At 35.2% G+C, this 18,650-nt stretch overlaps 2 protein-coding genes and 1 long non-coding RNA gene across 5 annotated transcripts in view; 2 read left to right on the top strand and 1 right to left on the bottom strand.

The window, feature by feature from the left end:
• The window catches only part of LOC135091925 (uncharacterized), a 32,727-nt gene extending 23,662 nt beyond the window's left edge, over nt 1-9,065 (bottom strand). For both annotated transcript variants that reach the window (XR_010262700.1, XR_010262701.1), the window contains exons 1-2: nt 8,833-9,065; nt 8,481-8,739 (exon numbers count right to left, since the gene is read on the bottom strand). This is a non-coding gene — a long non-coding RNA (uncharacterized LOC135091925). The remainder of the gene's footprint in view (nt 1-8,480; nt 8,740-8,832) is intronic.
• Nucleotides 619-3,808, top strand: LOC135091620 (uncharacterized). Its single transcript, XM_063989386.1, has 3 exons — nt 619-1,621; nt 1,869-2,126; nt 3,025-3,808. Exons 1-3 carry the CDS (start codon nt 803-805, stop codon nt 3,709-3,711), a joined length of 1,764 nt encoding a protein of 587 aa, XP_063845456.1. The 5' UTR covers nt 619-802; the 3' UTR covers nt 3,712-3,808.
• Nucleotides 9,066-13,529: 4,464 nt separating the features above from the next.
• LOC135091618 (uncharacterized) overlaps nt 13,530-18,650 on the top strand; it is a 30,167-nt gene continuing 25,046 nt past the window's right edge. Inside the window, exons 1-2 of one of the 2 annotated variants that reach the window (XR_010262573.1) lie at nt 13,530-14,151; nt 14,377-15,017. Coding sequence is in view for 1 of the 2 variants with exons in the window: in XM_063989384.1 (XP_063845454.1) it covers nt 14,128-14,151 (24 nt within the window). In the remaining variant the exon portion in view is untranslated. Of the gene's footprint in view, nt 14,152-14,376; nt 15,018-18,650 lie in introns of those variants that run through there. The other variant, XM_063989384.1, reaches the window with a different exon arrangement.

Raw genomic sequence — 18,650 nt, 5'->3', positions numbered from 1 at the left:
GCTTAATTCAAAATGGTCAGACCATAACTCTTATACTTCAAAGTCCTCTTTCCCTTGCAAAGATTTCACCCCTTCTAAATTTTCTTTCAATATAGTATATCAACTATCAATACACTTGTCCAACATTTAAGTGTTGTATTTAACATAATCATTTTTTTAACTGGTCATCTCAAAATTTTGGAGAAAGCAAGCTTCCCAAGTCAATCACTTAAATCACTATACACCAAACATATGAAGCCTAACCTTCATATATATATATATATATATATATATATATATATATATATATATATATATATATATATATATATATATATATATATATATATATATATATATATATATATATATATATATATATATATATATATATATATATATATATATATATATATATATATATATATATATATATATATATATATATATATATATATATATATATATATATATATATATTATATATATGTAAGAAGTTGAAGTGGGCGCGCCTGCGAGAGGCTCACAGACTAGTCAGCGAGTCCCGCCAAAACGAGTCTTAAGGCCCTGGAGGTTTGTTGTTGTGGGAATTTTGGCGGGAGAGGCGAGCGAGAGAGAGACAGGGTGCAGAGTAGTGGTGATTTGTACGCTTGGTTGGCAGGAGTTTGGTCTTGGTCTCAGAGAATGGATTTCTGGTGTGCCTGGTGATGACTCTGTTGCAGCGTGCAAGTTCTGCAAAACAACAATTAGAGCCCATCACAGTGACCTTGTCAGTCATAGCTCAACTGAAAAGCACAGAAAAAATGCAGCCCCATTTTCAAACATGAGAACATTATTTCAATCCGGCATTAGAAAAACAAATGCCAATAACAGCATGAAAATTTGTGAACTGATATTAGCAGCTCACATTGCTTGCCATTCAAGCATTAACACTATTGATCACCTGGCTGAAGTTGTGGGAAAAATTTCAAATAAGGAAATCTCACTACATAGAACGAAGTGCACAGCACTTATAAACAAAGTACTGGGACCCTCTATGCTGAAGGAACTATGCAGTGATATCGGTGATAATGATTACTCATTGATAATTGATGAAAGCACAGACATCACCACAAAAAAGAAACTGTGTGTTGTTGTTCGCTATCCCAGCTACTCAAAGAAGAGAATTATCACTTCGTTCTTGGGTTTGGTGGAATTGGAAAGGGGCACAGCTGAGGTGGTCACAACATCTTTACTTGACTTCATAGAAAATCATGCCAAACTGAACGTCAAAAAATGCAATGGTTTGGCAACTGATGGATGCAACACTATGTGCGGGACACACAACTCTGTTATGTCAAGATTTTGTGCATTAAACCCACACGTGACACACATCAAATGCATATGTCATTCATTGCATTTATGTACGTCATATGCAATGCGAAAGTTGCCCTCTCACCTTGAATTCATGGTGTCACAGACATATAGATATTTTTCACACAGCACGCTTCATCAACAAAAGTATGCAGAACTCTATTCTACAATCAACGTGGGAGAACAACCACTGAAGTTGCTGAAGTTGTCAGGGACGCGATGGCTGGCTATTGCACCATGTATAACAAGGATTCTGGAGCAGTATGATGAGCTGAAACTCCATTTTGAGGTAAGTTAATTATCGTTCATGTAACCCACTTGAATTACTTGTATATACGCATTTGCCCATCCCCTTAACCTCTGATTGTTTAGTGTGTGTGTGTGTGGAGAGAGAGAGAGAGAGAGAGAGAGAGAGAGATATTAACCTTAAGTAGGTATTACATTGTCTAAGATAACATACTTCATAAAGTAGTTATAAAATAATAATAATAATAATAATAATAATAATAATAATAATAATATGTAACTTCTTCCAGATATCCAAAGATGAGGAGGAGAAGAACTACACTGCCGATTTGTTGTACCAGATGTACTCAGATCCTGCCAACAAGTTGTACTTGGCTTTTCTGCAGCCTGTGGTGTCCCAGGTCAACCGGGTTAACAAATTGTTTGAGTCAGACCGGTGCAATGCCAACAGACTCCTGGAAGATTTGATGTCCCTCTACAAGTCCATTCTCCAGCGACTCATGATGCCGCGAACTTTCTGCACGTGGAAAGCTGTGGCAGATTATGATGTAAGTAGCAAATGTGTTTATTTAACACGATTTAGTTTTCTGTAATAATATTACGAATAATGGTAGTAGTAGTAGTAGTAGTAGTAGTAGTAGTAGTAGTAGTAGTAATAGTATAGTAGTAGTAGTAGTATAGTAGTAGTAGTAGTAGTATTTGTTTATGATTAATATCGACTTTTTTTGCACACTACCTGATTAATAATAATAATAATAATAATAATAATAATAATAATAATAATAGTAACAATAATAATAATGGTAATAATAATAATAATAATAATAATAATAATGAGAGAGAGAGAGAGAGAGAGAGAGAGAGAGAGAGAGAGAGAGAGAGAGAGATTAACAGGTGGGTGGTGGGCCTGTACTGTTAATCTGATAATTGGCGGTCGCACTCATGGGAATTCCAGAATGTGCCCCACCTTGAACGGATTTCATAAAATGAACAGACTATAGTGCCATTATTGCCACTTTTTCAAATCATTAAACATTATTATTATTAGTAGTAGTAGTAGTAGTAGTAGTAGTAGTAGTGGTAGTAGTAGTAGTAGCGGTAGTAGTAGTAGTAGTATTGTTATATTGTTGTCTCACAGCATTGGCACAACTCTATGTACTCAGGCTATTGTTTTTCTTCGAGGCTGACCTTCAACCTATTCCTATTAGACGAGGAGCTGCTCTGACATGTTGTTAATGGGCCCTGATAACGGTCGGTGTAGGAGTAAACATTCACGTCTCCCCTCCTTATCCTCCCTTCTTCCTATTCTAATCTTATCCTAGCTCTTCTCTCTTCCTTCCCTCTTCTCATTTCGGTTCTTCACATCTATTATTATTATTATTATTATTATTATTATTATTATTATTATTATTATTATTATTATTATTATTATTATTATATTTATAGGTGAACGACGAACGGAACCATCTGCCGCTGGAAGCTGTGGACTTCGGTGTGAAGTTCTACATCGAACTGGGTCAGAGCAGGTTGGACAGCGGAATTGTTCACACCGTTAAGAAGCACGGGCGTGACTTCCTGATGAAGCTTCTTCAGGAGCTGCAGCAAAGGCTTCCATCAAATATTAACCATCTCCAGAGCTTGGATGCCCTGACCCCAGAAACCGTTCTCGGAGTGAGGAAACCAAGACTGCAGGAGCTGTCTTTCTTACCAAAATATTCGGGGGATATTGGTAAGCTCGATGGGCAGTGGCAAAGACTTGCAACTGTCAGCTGGCCAAAAGATGTGATAAACGACTCCGAAAAGTTTTGGTTAACTGTTCACAGCCACCAGGACGCCTCAGGGGAGCGGGATTTTAAGGAGGTAGGGCAGTTTGCTCTGTCCATGCTTTCGCTGCCCATTAGCAATGCCTCTGTTGAACGGGTTTTTTCCCAAATGAACTTGATAAAGAATAAACTTAGGAACAGGATGCAACACAAGAGTCTAGAAAACACATTACATGTACGTGCATTCATGAATAGAAACAACATGTGTTGTAGGGAGTTCGACCCCACACAGGAAATGCTGTCAATGTTCACAAAGGACATCTATACCAATGTTGATGAGCATGAGTATGTTGAGGTGCCTGATGTATAAATGTACTGAAAATAAACATATAGCATGTATGTTAATATACTCTAGCATGTAAAGTATAATTAGGTAGGCATTAATGTTAATAAAGGTACATAATTTGTCAAATATTTTTTTTCCTGTTATGATATAGCTATACGTCTCAGTCGTCTTGAGCATCATACTACTGATAATTCTAATTTTGGGCTGCTTTTGGGCTGTTTTTTGTGACCGAGGTCGCGGGTTTTGGGCGGGTTTTGGGATGGAATGGCGCGGGATATCAGTCCACGACCTGGCAACTCTGGTCTTGGCAGTGTGCTGTGGGACGTCAGTGAGGTGGCACCGTAGCAGATACTGTGAACTAGGAGGCTGCAGTGAGGAACTTGCTGTCCTTGGCTGCTATGGTGTTAGTACCGCCGTGCATGGAGGAAGAGCTGCAGTACTTCAGGGTAGTGGTAGTGGCGTACCTTCAGCGCGTTGGGTCGGTGTGCGGTTGGGCCTATAGGGTGTGAGGGTCCTGGGGGTACTGGTTAGGGTGGGACTGTCAGTGGCATATAACATTTCTTGTGTTGGTGCGTGAAGTGTTTATTTCTCCTGTTTATTTGTATGTGGATTTACCCATTTTCTCATGGGATCAGGTATTTTGGAGTGCCAGCAGTGTGGCCTCTAAGAGTGTTAAGCACTCATATTTTATTTGTGTTTTCTTTATTATGTACTCATTTGTGTTTTCTTTATTATGTATTCAACCATTAAATTTTTAAATTGTGGCCCAGGTTTCTGTGAACCTAAGCAGGAGGTTTAAATTAATCAGTGGGTTCTTGTGGTGAGTGCTTGGTGAGCCTAATTAAGGTAGGTTAACTGTGCCCTAGTTTTGCACTCATTACAATTGGTAGCAGAGCGTAGTTTTATGCCCTTTTGGGGAAATTGTTTCAAACTCCTGCTTGGGTCCAGTGCTTTTGGTAAAATCCACTTAAGTGTTAGTGTGGCACTACTCCTGCACAATGGAGGATTTGTTGTGTTTGGGTGATGTTGATGGCCAAGGTGTAGCTGGGGTTAAAGTTGAGTGTAAGGAGGAGAGCAGGGAGGTGGAAGTTACCCCAGAGGTAGTTGATAACTTAATCAGTACCAATGCTCAGTTATCCCAAGCAGTGGCACAACTGTGTAATAAGTTTGACCAAATGGGGCACATGCAAAACATGGTGTGGTCACGTCCTGTCCCCACTATTGGAAAATTCTCTGGTAGGGTACGGAGGGCCAGTGAGTTGGATGACTGGGTAGAGGATGCCACAGAGAAAATAAAGCAGCTGGGATTACAGGGCTCTGAGGGAGTGTCATACCTGTGTGGGTTCTTGGAAGGCCCAGCCCGTCGAAGGGTCCGCAACAGTACTGTGAAGACTGTGTCTGACCTTTTTGATTGTTTGAGGTCTGCTTTTGGACCAGAACTGAATTATACAGACTTAGAAAAACAGCTGCATGCTCGGGTTCAACAGCCAGGTGAAGGAGTGTGGGAATTTGCTGATTCTCTGGGTGTTATTGTGGATAAAATGTACAAAGTGAGAGACAAGGGAGATAAAGAACGGCAATGGCTGCTAACTACATGGTTCTGTAGGAATTTGAGAGACAGAAAAGTAGGAGTGAAGTTGGGAAAATGGTGGGAAAAGCATCAGCCTGTGAAGTGGGAGGACATGGTTCAGCGAGCAGCAGACCAAGTGAGTGAGGCTGAGCGGATTGTGAAGGAAGAAGCAGAGTTAGTGAGTGGGAAAAAGCCAGAGAGAGTTGTGAGGAGTACCCTTTCTTCACCATCTTGCTCCTTGTGTGGACAACATGGACACTTGGGATATCAGTGTGAACGGTTCAAGGAGTTGGTGTCCAAGACAGCGGGAAACGGGAGTCCTTGAGAACAAGGGGCCAGCTCTCAAGGCCTGACGACAGGGCCCCCACTACAGCTCAGATAAGGAGTGTGACTAATGTGACCGAGGAACGGAATGATGTAAAAAGAGGGAAAGTTAAGTTGTTTGGAAAGACTCTGAGGATAGATGCGTTGGTGAATGGTATACCTGTAAGTGCTATGGCTGATTCTGGTGCTGAGGTCAGTCTGGTGACAGAGGAATGGTACAAACAGCACCTCCTCCCCAAGCAAGCTGTGATCTATGGGATGGACATTCGGATTACAGATGCAAATGGGAGGGAAATTCCCTGTTTGGGTTATGTGAAGGTGAATGTGGAAATTGAGGGAAAAAGTGTTAAAGACTGTGGACTTTTTGTGAAAGGTGGTGGTGGGGAGAGTGGTGTGGTGCAGGGCACTACATTGCCAGTGTTGTTTGGGATGAATGTGTTGAAGGGAGCCGTGCACCTGGGGCTAACTGAGAAGTGGGGCAGGTGTGTCCGTGCCATTGAGGCAAAATTGAGGGTGACACAACAGCCTCTGGGGTTTGCTGTAATTCAGCAGCAACAGGATTTAGTAATCCCGGCTGGTACCAGAAGAATAATGAGAGTGTTTGTGGAAAGTTTACAGGAAGTAGATGTAGATAGTGTGGTGTTGGAGCCCTTAGTGCCTGGTGAGGGCTACTGGGTGCCTGAAGGTTTGTGTATATTTCCCAGTTATACCAGAGTGGTTAAGGGTGAAGGATGGCTGTCAGTGGGTAACCTGGGACAAGCAGATGTGCAATTCAGGCCACAGTGGAAGGTAGCCAAAGTTTCTCATGGAAGGGAGGTTACTGTGGGAAGAGCTCACACACACACAGTAGCTCAGACTGCACCTCCTTTAGTGGTTAAGGAGTTCAGGGACAGAGCAGTTTAAGCACTATCTGGTGGGTGGACATTTTATAGTGCTGACGGATAATAATCCATTGGCACATTTGAACTCTGCCAAGCTTGGGGCAGTGGAGAGTAGGTGGCTGGGTGACTTGGGAAGGTTTGATTTTGAGGTGAAATACCGGCCAGGGAAGGAGAATGGTAATGCGGATGGATTGTCGAGGAGGCCCCAGGAATTGATTGAGGGAGGGGAGGAAGAGAAGGAGATATGGGAAACCAGTCCTAACTCCTCGGTGAAAGGGGTGGCTGTGATGCAGGTATGGCGTGGTGCCAGTAAGGAGCAGCTTAGGGATATGCAACAGTCTTGTCCAGTTGTAGGGAAGTTGTGGAGACAAATGATTGGTAGAGTGAGGCCAGCAGAACTAAGGCAGTTGCTACAAGAAGAGGAGTTTAGGCAATGGTGGAGAGTGAGAGGGTCCCTCATTATGAGGCATGGGGTGATCTACTGGTGTGGAAGGGAGACAGATTCTAGGAAGTGGAAAGTGGTGTTGCCAGTGAATCAGAGACAAGAAGTGCTTAAAGCCGCTCATGATCAGTGGGGTCATCAAGGGGTTGCTAGAACAACGTCACTAGTGAAGGATAGGTTTGCTTGGCCAGGACTACATGAAGACATCAAATTGTATGTGGCAAAGTGCAAAGTCTGTGTCATGGGGAAGGAGGAGGGTGTGCGGGCCAAGACTAAGTTGGGTACGTTGGAAGCCAACCGCCCCTGGGAAGTGTTGGCTGTTGACTTCACTTTGCTGGATCCGGCCAGGGATGGCAAGGAAAATGTATTGGTGGTGACGGATGTGTTTAGCAAGTTTGCCCTGGCCTTTCCTACTAAAAACCAAAAGGCAAGCACAGTAGCCAAGATCTTGGTGGAGGAGATTTTTCACCGTTTTGGTTGCCCAGAAAGGGTACATAGTGACCAGGGTAGGAATTTTGAGTTACCACAATACCAATAGGTGGAAGCGTCAGGAGCAAGGAAAAGCAGAGCCATTGAGGGTGGGACAAAGAGTGTTGCTATATATATATATATATATATATATATATATATATATATATATATATATATATATATATATATATATATATATATATATATATATATATATATATATATATATATATATATATATATATATATATATATATATATATATATATATATATATATATATATATATATATATATATATATATATATATATATAAGCAGAATTATATATGGTGAATTACTTAAATCATTATATATCAAATATATGAAGCCTAGCCTTAATAACAAAAATACTTCAGTTAAACTATTAAACCAATACAGTTTCACTCTCGACTTTTTTTTTATTTAGTAACTTCTGCTATCACTCGCAACAGCCACTCATTGACTCCTCAGACACACCAGGTGACAACCAACCAATCTCATTTTCTATATTTCATGTTTTTCGATATTTTTTTTTTTTTTTAGATTTATGGTTTTGATTGCTATTTTTAACTTCATGAAGTTTACCAATATATATATATATATATATATATATATATATATATATATATATATATATATATATATATATATATATATATATATATATATACACACACACACACGCACTATACCATGCTGGCTGTAACGGTCTCCAATGAATCACCTGGGAAGACGCACACTTTTTTTCAGTTACTCATGCTCCATATAGATGATCATTTCTTTTCCTGGGTTACTTGTCATTTTTGTTCAGTGTTGTGGTTGAATTGAACAAAACAGATGCTATGTGCATGTATTGAAAAAGAATCTTTCCTCTTCTCACACAAAGGTGTACAACGCACAAAAGAATGCATCATGCACTATGTTATTTACAGTGTCCATGGTACACAAAATTCAACACCACCTTCCTTCTCTCAATATAAAAGAAAAGGAAAAGAAAAACAAAAAAATAAAAGCACACAATGCAAAACAATACAGCATGTAGTCCACTAGTCTATTAGCATATTTATTTTCTGAAGTTACTTACATTTGTAGCGTAGCTGTTGCGCAGAGAACTATTCGCATGTAGAATCCTTCCTTACAAGGAAGGACTCTTCATGTACTGTTTGATGTCCCTGCTTCTATTGCAAGCGTTGAGTGTTTGTAGGATATCACCATACATCTTATATGTTGTATGTATTGTCAGCAGTGAGACCTGTACCCTGCCATCCATCTTTGAGGAGACCTTCGTCCTCACACTGAGGTCGTCTGGCAGTAGTCCAGATACTGGCCTGCTAAACTCACTTCTGAAATGGCATAAATGGATGCAATGAATAATAAACGCACTCACTTTGTGAGACCATTTCCTTCACTCATGATAATAAAACCAATATGCTTACAGTGAGAGCTGGACGGATTCATTATCCTCTATTTCACCATCACTGCTGACCAGCAGAACATCCACTGGCTGCTGCACCACCAGGTCTTCTTGTATTTGAAGAGCCTCGACAGGCCTAGAATGAGAGGCTCATGGTTTGAGAACAGATTAAGAACAAATGTAAGACTACCTCCTTCATGATGATCAAATTAATAGCCTCACATATTGGTTTTATTATCATGAGTGAAGGAAATGGTCTCACAAAGTGAGTGCGTTTATTATTCATTGCATCCATTTATGCCATTTCAGAAGTGAGTTTAGCAGGCCAGTATCTGGACTACTGCCAGACGACCTCAGTGTGGGGACGAAGGTCTCCTCAAAGATGGATGGCAGGGTACAGGTCTCACTGCTGACAATACATACATAAAAAAAAATAAATAAGTACATAAATAAATAAGTAAAGATAATACGTTTTTGTTAATGCTGTCCTGTTTCTCAGTATAGAGTACTATTAACGTGTTTTATCGTTCTGATATCTAAAAACATCAAAAAACATTCATAAAGCACATTTGTGATTATATCATTTCGTTTCCATATATTGGCTAATTTCCATGTGTTTTGGCGTTTTGGAACTTAAATGAAAAACACTTAAAACACATGTTTTTGGAAATGATGTTCTATTTCTCAATATAGAATGATATTCATGTGTTTTAGCGTTTCAATACCTAAGAATCTCAAAAATATTCACAAGACGTTTGTGGTAAGAGCTTTTAGTTTCTTCATATTGGCCACTTTGCATGTGTTTTGGCGTTTTGATATCTACTAAATTGAAAACACTTGAAACACACGTTTTGAATGTTGTTTTGTTCCTCCAAAAAGGGTGTTTTGCATGCATTTAAGAGTTTTGATGGGTAATGAGCTCAAAAACTCTCACATGATACGATTTTGATTATGTTTAGTTTTTCCCATATAAGGTGTTTTCCATGTTTTTTAGCGTTTATGTGCCTAATATGCAAAACAAATAAATAAAATAAAAAAAATACGGAAATTACACATTTCAGTTTGTCATTTCGTTCCCCGTTATAGTATGCTTTGCATGGATTTTGGCATTTTGGTACCTAACAACCTCAAAAACACTGGAAATAGATGTTTTGATAATGTTGTCCATTTCTTCATGAAAGGTTTTATTGCACGAGTTTTACCGTTTTGGAACGAAAAAAGCTGAAAAAACACTCAAAAGCCACGTTTTTGGTAATGTTTTCTTTTCCCAAATAACATGCTTTGCATAAACTAGCATTTTGATACTTAACAAGTTCAGGTTTTTTTGTTTTCCCATGAAGGGTGTTTTCCATGCTTTTTAGCGTTTTGGTATCTAATACGCTCAAAACTACCCAAATGCTGTTTCTGGTAATCTCGTCTTGTTTCCCAAGATAGGGATGTCTGCATGGACTTTGGCGTTTTGTTACCAAAGAGGCTCAAAAACGCTGATAATACATGATTTTGGTAATATAGTTGTTTCTTCATTTAGGGTTCTTTGTATGCATTTTGCTGTTTTCTTACCTAACATGGTGAAACACTCATAAAACACGTTTTTTGTAATGATGTTCTTTTTCTCAATATAGAGTGATATTCATGTGTTATAGAGTTTGAATAAGAGTACCTTAGAATCTCAGTAACATCCATAAGACAAGTTTGTGGTAATAGCGTTTAGTGTCCCCATATTGGCTACTACCTAGTAAACTTAAAAAAAGAAAAAAATAATTGTTAATGTTCTTTTTTTCCTGAAAGGGGTTTTTGCAATCATTTTATAGTTGGTACGTAATAATCTCAAGAACATTTAAAAGACACGATTTTGATAACGCTTAGTTTTCCCGTATAGGGTGTTTTCCATGCCTTTTAACGTTTTGGTGCTCAATATGCTCAAAACACGCAAATAATAGTTTTCTGGTAATGTTTCGTTACTCATATAGGGTGCTTTGTGTACTTTTTAGCGTTTTGGTACCAAAGAAGCTCAAAAACACTCGAAAATATACGTTTTTGATAAAGTTGTTCTGTTTCTCCATATAGGGTGTTTTGCACACCTTTTAGCGTTTTAGTACGAAAGAAGCTGAAAAACACTTATAAGCCATGTTTTTGGTAATGCCGTTTTCTTTTCCCTTATTGTGTTATGCTTTTCGTACCAAACAAGTTCAAAAACAGTCATATTACAGGATTTTGGTAATGTTCTGCTTTTTCATATAGGGTTCTTTGCATACCTATTGGCGTTTTGGTACCAAACGTGGTGAAAAAAAAAAAAAAAGTACATGTTTTTGTTAATGCTATTATGTTTCTTAATATACGATAATAATTAGGGATACCTAAGAGATAAACACACCCAAAACGCGAAAATAGTGTGAAAATACCAGCAAAAAGTATATTCTTTGACATTTCATTTAATAACTGTCGCATTTACTGTACCATGCAGCAAGCTTTACTAGTCACATTGACCAACACCACGCATCATTTTGACGCGGAATGGTTTAACCAGGCTACGGCATATTACTATATGCCTGTTCTTTAAATGTGACAACCATTAAACAAGAATAACCAGTGTGTCTGTCTCTTTCTTTTAATCAGAAAAAAAAAAAAAAGAATCTGCTCTATACGATTACTTTTATTCAGCTGACAGTATCACAAGGCCTGAAAGATCAGCAATTAACTTCTAAATAGCATAAAGTTCAAGGAGTGAGTGGTTAAGGATGTTGTGGTCTCTGTGAGGGGCACATTGCCAATGAACTGTTCAACACTTTTTTCCTTGGCAACTCCACTGGTCTTTTCTTCAGTGGTCAAGTGGGCGGAGCTCCGAGGAGCTAAAATTCTAAGCCCTTTTGAAAACTGAAGAAGACGCCTTATCTGACCTAACCCCACCCATAGGCCTAAGAATTTGTTAACAGCTTTGATTAAATGAAAATTTGGTAATTTTCTAATTCTTTCCCTACTTTATTGGTGGTATATTCTTTTCCATTCTTTTGCATATACTCTTAGATACAACTAAAACGTAAATATGAGATGGGGAAGAAGAGATCCAGGAGGGCGAAGCCTCCCTGGTTAGGTTTGGCTAGGTAATGTTAGGTTGCTAATGAGAGGTTAGATCAATGTCCTGGGGGGAGGGGGGGAATCCAGCCAAGGTGGAGGAGAGAAGGAAGTTAGCTGCTGGGTATTTATTTGTTTACTGCCAGGTTTTTTATATTTTCCGCGAAAATACTTTCGGCATTTATCGGTTACCTTTTACACGTACCCAGTTCATGATTTAACATTAAATATATTGTCAATGCACTACGTTTTGTTGTTTTTATTATATATATATATATATATATATATATATATATATATATATATATATATATATATATATATATATATATATATATATATATATATATATATATATATATATATAAGGGGAGTGAAGAAAAGAAAGCTAGCTAAGGGAAAGTGAGTGGTAAGAGAAGGGGTGAAAAAAAAGTATGAGAATGATAGGTTGTGAGCTCGACCACATTGCTTTTTTTTTTATATTATTTTTTTTTATTTATTCATTTATTTTTATTTATCTATTTATTTTATTTATTTATTTATTTTTTACAGGCACATACTCGCTCACAGACATACACTCACTCACTCATGCAAATAAAACACCACAAATGCAATCGGCAGGACTGCAGCTTTCCTTAAAATTCTGACTTTTGGAGAAAGTTGACCTGTCTCACTGTGTGCGAGAGAGACTGTGCCAAGTGCTTTTATCCTATATGTGCTATAGCGAAGTGAAACAGCCTTCTCCAAAAGAAACACATCCAAGTCCCTAGCATGTATGACTGCCATTGCTGTGGGTTCAAATTGCACTGTTTACAATAATTACATGTATGTCAATTAGGAGAGAAATTCTTAACGTTTAGTTATTCTTGAGTGTCCATTTATTCTGTATCTATTACTGAAGATTAGTGTTTTGCTAATTTAGTTGTACTTGCAGTTTAGTTATTATTAGTAGGTAAATGGAGTAGTTAGGTTAGTTTGGTTAGTCTTGTGAATAGAAAAAGGGATCTGGCTGTGGACCGGTGTCATAATGTCCTCCTCCTGGTCTGGCAATCTTCTGAAAAAAAAAAAAAAAAATTACTGCTGTCTGGTAATTATGGCCTGTGATGTATCTAGGTGTATGATGTTGCTTGTTTTCGGAAGCCATTTGTGCTCGCGATTACGAATTTCAATTAAATTATTGTAGTGTTCTGGCTGTAACTCTTACTGCTTCCCATATCTATTTTGCTCTTATGTTCATTGTTATATTCAATGAAGTAATATTGTATTTTGCGTGTAACTCTTCCACACTGGCCTCGTCCTCTTCATTACTATTAATAGATTTAAGTGCGTTGTTTATAACTGTTTGCATATTTAATTTTTGTGTGTATGATATTGAACACATCGGAACTGGTGGGTATTCCATTATAGGTATTAAGAGAGTTTTTACAAGAGTAGCTTTAACTTCTGATGATAGGTTACTGAACCTTTTAAGTTTAGTTAGAACTGCATTACCTTTGTTTTTAACGCATTTTACCACCAACCTTTTTTAACTTGTATACAGTGGAGTTAGCAGCTAGAATGTGAAGAATGAATGCGGGAGTGAGTATGGGAAATGATAAGATACATGTGTTTTTTTTTTTTTTTAATGCAGATGATGTAGTGGTCATGAGTGAATCAGCAAATGAGCTTCAAAGTTTGTTTGATGTTGTAGATGGGTATGGAAGGGACCTTTGGTGTGAGATTTTGCAGTGAGGAAAGCAAGGTAATGATTGTGAACAGATCAGAGAATGAGAGAAATTCAGTGTGGAGACTGGGAGGGAATGAGTTGCAACAGACAGATGAATACAAGTGTACTGATATGTACATATAGTAATCGCCAACCAGCGAAAATCCTTGTTATATGAGAACAATCACAAACTACTCTATCCACTCGTCCAGTCAATGAAGCAGTATCATGAAGCCAACACAGCGAGGTGGTACCAAGGATACTTGCTTGACTGATGTACAATTTTTCATAGGGAAGAAGCTAAGAAAGCTAATGTTGTATAATACATGTTAGAGTATTGTATTATAATCTGTGGTGTGAATGGGGGAAGAATGAATGAACAGTGGTTAGAGTGTACTGTGTATTTGTTAAGGGGTTCATTTGACTCGGAGAGAAGACTCATAGTTGAGCGAGTGAGGAAATGAAATCACTCTACCAAGAGCAATTGAGCTATCAACACCACCACACCTTGCTGACCTGCATTTACACCAGTGGGTTATCATGGATCTTATTCCTCAGGACAAGGTATCCAGTGAAAGTGACACTTGTGGTGGAGGTGAAAGGAATGTATTAGGTTATGTGCAGAGGTATTATAAGGATTATTCTGTGATTATCATGGTCCATGGTGTGCAACGTAGTGATGGCCATCCCGATGTAGAGGGAGCCAAGGTGTGGCACGCAGAGATGGCCTCACACTCACAAACCACTTGAGTGTCCAACTTGCTTGAGCTGTTCCCCCCTCCACAACAGCCGTACCGTTGGGACGACGTGGAGAAACAAGATGAGCCAGTGCCCCCTCAAAATGAATGAGCGACACGTTTGTACCATGTGGATGGTGGACTCAGTATGGTTCCAGCTGCCACAAAGCGCTTTGCTGTGTGTAGCTGGGATAAATGGAAGCAGGGATACATGTTAGTGGTGGTGTGAAGCACGATAGCCCCATTTCTGGATGGGATGAATGAATGAGGGGAGTATAAGTGATCAACAGGTGAATGTTGGTGGTGGTGCAGATTGTTACTGGGAGTGAGTGTGGTGTGGCAGGGGTAATTAAGGAGTAGGTTATTATTCTGGTATGATAATCAATCATTTATAATGCCATTACGTTAAATTATATTCTGATAATCTTTACCCCATTCCACCTATAGAACCTGTTAAGCTAAAAGCAGTCATAGTAGACAAATAATAATAGTTTATAGTTTGTTATTGGTGGCAGTGTTTTTAGCAGTGTACTGATTGACTTTAAGCTTCATAAAGGGATAATAATTTGCCTCAAGCAATACTGGTCAGTACACAAGTACCTGGGGATGTGGATGAGTCTGAATGGCTGTGTGAAGGTGCAGAATGAAAAGATAAGCATAGTGAACTAGGAAGTACAGCAAGGATGAGAGCAAGTAAGTATGGCGTGCTACGAGAAGTTTGGAAGAGCGTGGCTGTTCCAAGCTTCATGTATGGTATGGATGTAATTGCATGAAATGAGAATGAACCAGTAGTCTGAAGTAGGACGGAATAAAGTAGTAAGAATGGCACTGCACGCACCAAGGTATGCAGTGGTAGAGGCTTTAAGGGGAGATGTGAAGTAGAGTACTTTTAGAGACAGCTAAAGGCAACCCTGAGGTAAACAGCTAGATTAGAGCAAGTGGGTGATGCAACACTAATGAGAAAGGCATTTCTGTAGAATGTTAGAAGTAGCAAGTGGGGGAAGAAGTGTGTTAAGATGGTAGTAAAGAGTGGCTTGGAAACTAGTAGAGTTTTTCAGCAGTTTGAGGGGAGGCATGTTGAAAGTGACTGGAGTATGATTGTTGGAAATGGAGAGGGTTTAGAATGGGATGTAGGGAAGTGGAAAAATGAAATAGACAGAGTAGTGGAATGTGGGGAACTGAGTGAACTGAAGAATAAGATGAAACAAAAGAGTACTTTAGAGTGGTATAAAGAGAAAGAACCCCCAATGTATGAAAAGTAGTACAAGGGATGCCTGGGTGGTGATCTCTTTCAAGTGGGGGCATAGTGTATGGATGTGAATGCCAGGAGGTGTAGATGGTCTAAGTCCCACAGAAAAATGTGCCAGATGTGTGACAAGGGAGAGGATGAGACAGTAGAGCATATAACGTTGGAGTGTGTGAAGTATACCAGAGACGGGGATGAGATGATGCAAGTGGTGCTGAGGGAATTGGGGGATGTCAGAGTGGAGAAGGCAGGAAAGGAATTGATGGTGTTGCTGCTGGGACTGTGTGGGAAGGCAAATGAAAAGATGATTGAGGTTGTGAAGGAATTCCTGGAGTAAATGTGGTATGCTAGATATAGGAGTTAGGTGAAATATGAAGTCTGTTTTCTGTTTGTTGTTTTTCTTTTTTCCCTATATGAGTTGCCGATAGGAAGGCCTGGCTCAGGAGTAATCATCACAATGACTGACTGCCTGTCAGTCATTGTGAATTTCGTTTAAATGTGATAGGTATCCTTTTAGATATGACATTTCCCTTAAACTATGATGTTATAATTTTATTCTTTAATTACGATTTTTTTTCCACACCACCATCGAGGTAAAAGTGAAGACACGGTGGCTTTCGATGTTCGGGCAACAACTCTTGAGGTCAAGTAAGGATCCCCTCTTAGCCTTTTCCTCCAAAAAAATACTTATTTACTGAGTAAATAAGCTCTTTTCTCGGCTGTTGTGACGAGAGCAAGTGGGAGAGGTAGCTTCCATCCTGGCTGACAGTGCGAGAGGAAGTGACCATGGATTAACACGTGTGTGATCTCACTCGGTCACTCATAGAGAAGTGACAACGCCTGAATGAAATATCACACCAAGTATTGTCGTATTTGCAAAAAAAAAAAAAAAAAAACAATGCAACTGTCATTAAAAAAACACATATTACACTGACTTGCCTTTTCTAGAGCTTCACTGTGTATATATACTACAACACCATTTAATTTCAAGATAGGAAGTACCTGACGAGGTGTTTCTTGGTATAAGTTTGGCAGCACCACAGGCCGGGGAATTCCCGGAAAGGACAATGCCTAAATGCTTAATTCAAAATGGTCAGACCATAACTCTTATACTTCAAAGTCCTCTTTCCCTTGCAAAGATTTCACCCCTTCTAAATTTTCTTTCAATATAGTATATCAACTATCAATACACTTGTCCAACATTTAAGTGTTGTATTTAACATAATCATTTTTTTAACTGGTCATCTCAAAATTTTGGAGAAAGCAAGCTTCCCAAGTCAATCACTTAAATCACTATACACCAAACATATGAAGCCTAACCTTCATATGTATATATATATATATATATATATATATATATATATATATATATATATATATATATATATATATATATATATATATATATATATATATATATATATATATATATATATATATATATATATATATATATATATATATATATATATATATATATATATATATATATATATATATATATATATATATATATATATATATATATATATATATATATATATATATATATATATATATATATATATATATATATATATATATATATATATATATATATATATATATATATATATATATATATATATATATATATATATATATATATATATATATATATATATATATATATATATATATATATATATATATATATATATATATATATATATATATATATATATATATATATATATATATATATATATATATATATATATATATATATATATATATATATATATATATATATATATATATATTATATATATATATATATATATATATATATATTATATATATATATATATATATATATATATATATATATATATATATATATATTATATATATATATATATATATATATATATATATATATATATATATATATATATATATATATATATATATATATATATATATATATATATATATATATATATATATATATATATATATATATATATATATATATATATATATATATATATATATATATATATATATATATATATATATATATATATATATATATATATATATATATATATATATATATATATATATATATATATATATATATATATATTATATATATATATATATATATATATATATATATATATATATATATATATATATATATATATATATATATATATATATATATATATATATATATATATATATATATATATATATATATATATATATATATATATATATATATATATATATATATATATATATATATATATATATATATATATATATATATATATATATATATATATATATATATATATATATATATATATATTATATATATATATATATATATATATATATATATATATATATATATTATATATATATATATATATATATATATATATATATATATATATATATATATATATATATATATATATATATATATATATATATATATATATATATATATATATATATATATATATATATATATATATATATATATATATATATATATATATATATATATATATATATATATATATATATATATATATATATATATATATATATATATATATATATATATATATTATATATATATATATATATATATATATATATATATATATATATATATATATATATATATATATATATATATATATATATATATATATAAATATATTATATATATATATATATATATATATTATATATATATATATATATATATATATATATATATATATATATATATATATATATATATATATATATATATATATATATATATATATATATATATATATATATATATATATATTATATATATATATATATATATATATATATATATATATATATATATATATATATATATATATATATATATATATATATATATATATATATATATATATATATATATATATATATATATATATATATATATATATATATATATATATATATATATATATATATATATATATATATATATATATATATATATATATATATATATATATATATATATATAT

The sequence above is a fragment of the Scylla paramamosain genome, chromosome 38, assembly GCF_035594125.1.
Source record: "Scylla paramamosain isolate STU-SP2022 chromosome 38, ASM3559412v1, whole genome shotgun sequence".
NCBI lineage: Eukaryota > Metazoa > Arthropoda > Malacostraca > Decapoda > Portunidae > Scylla > Scylla paramamosain.
The sequence above is the reverse complement of the archived record's forward strand: the minus strand, read 5'-3'. Positions and strand labels throughout refer to the sequence as shown.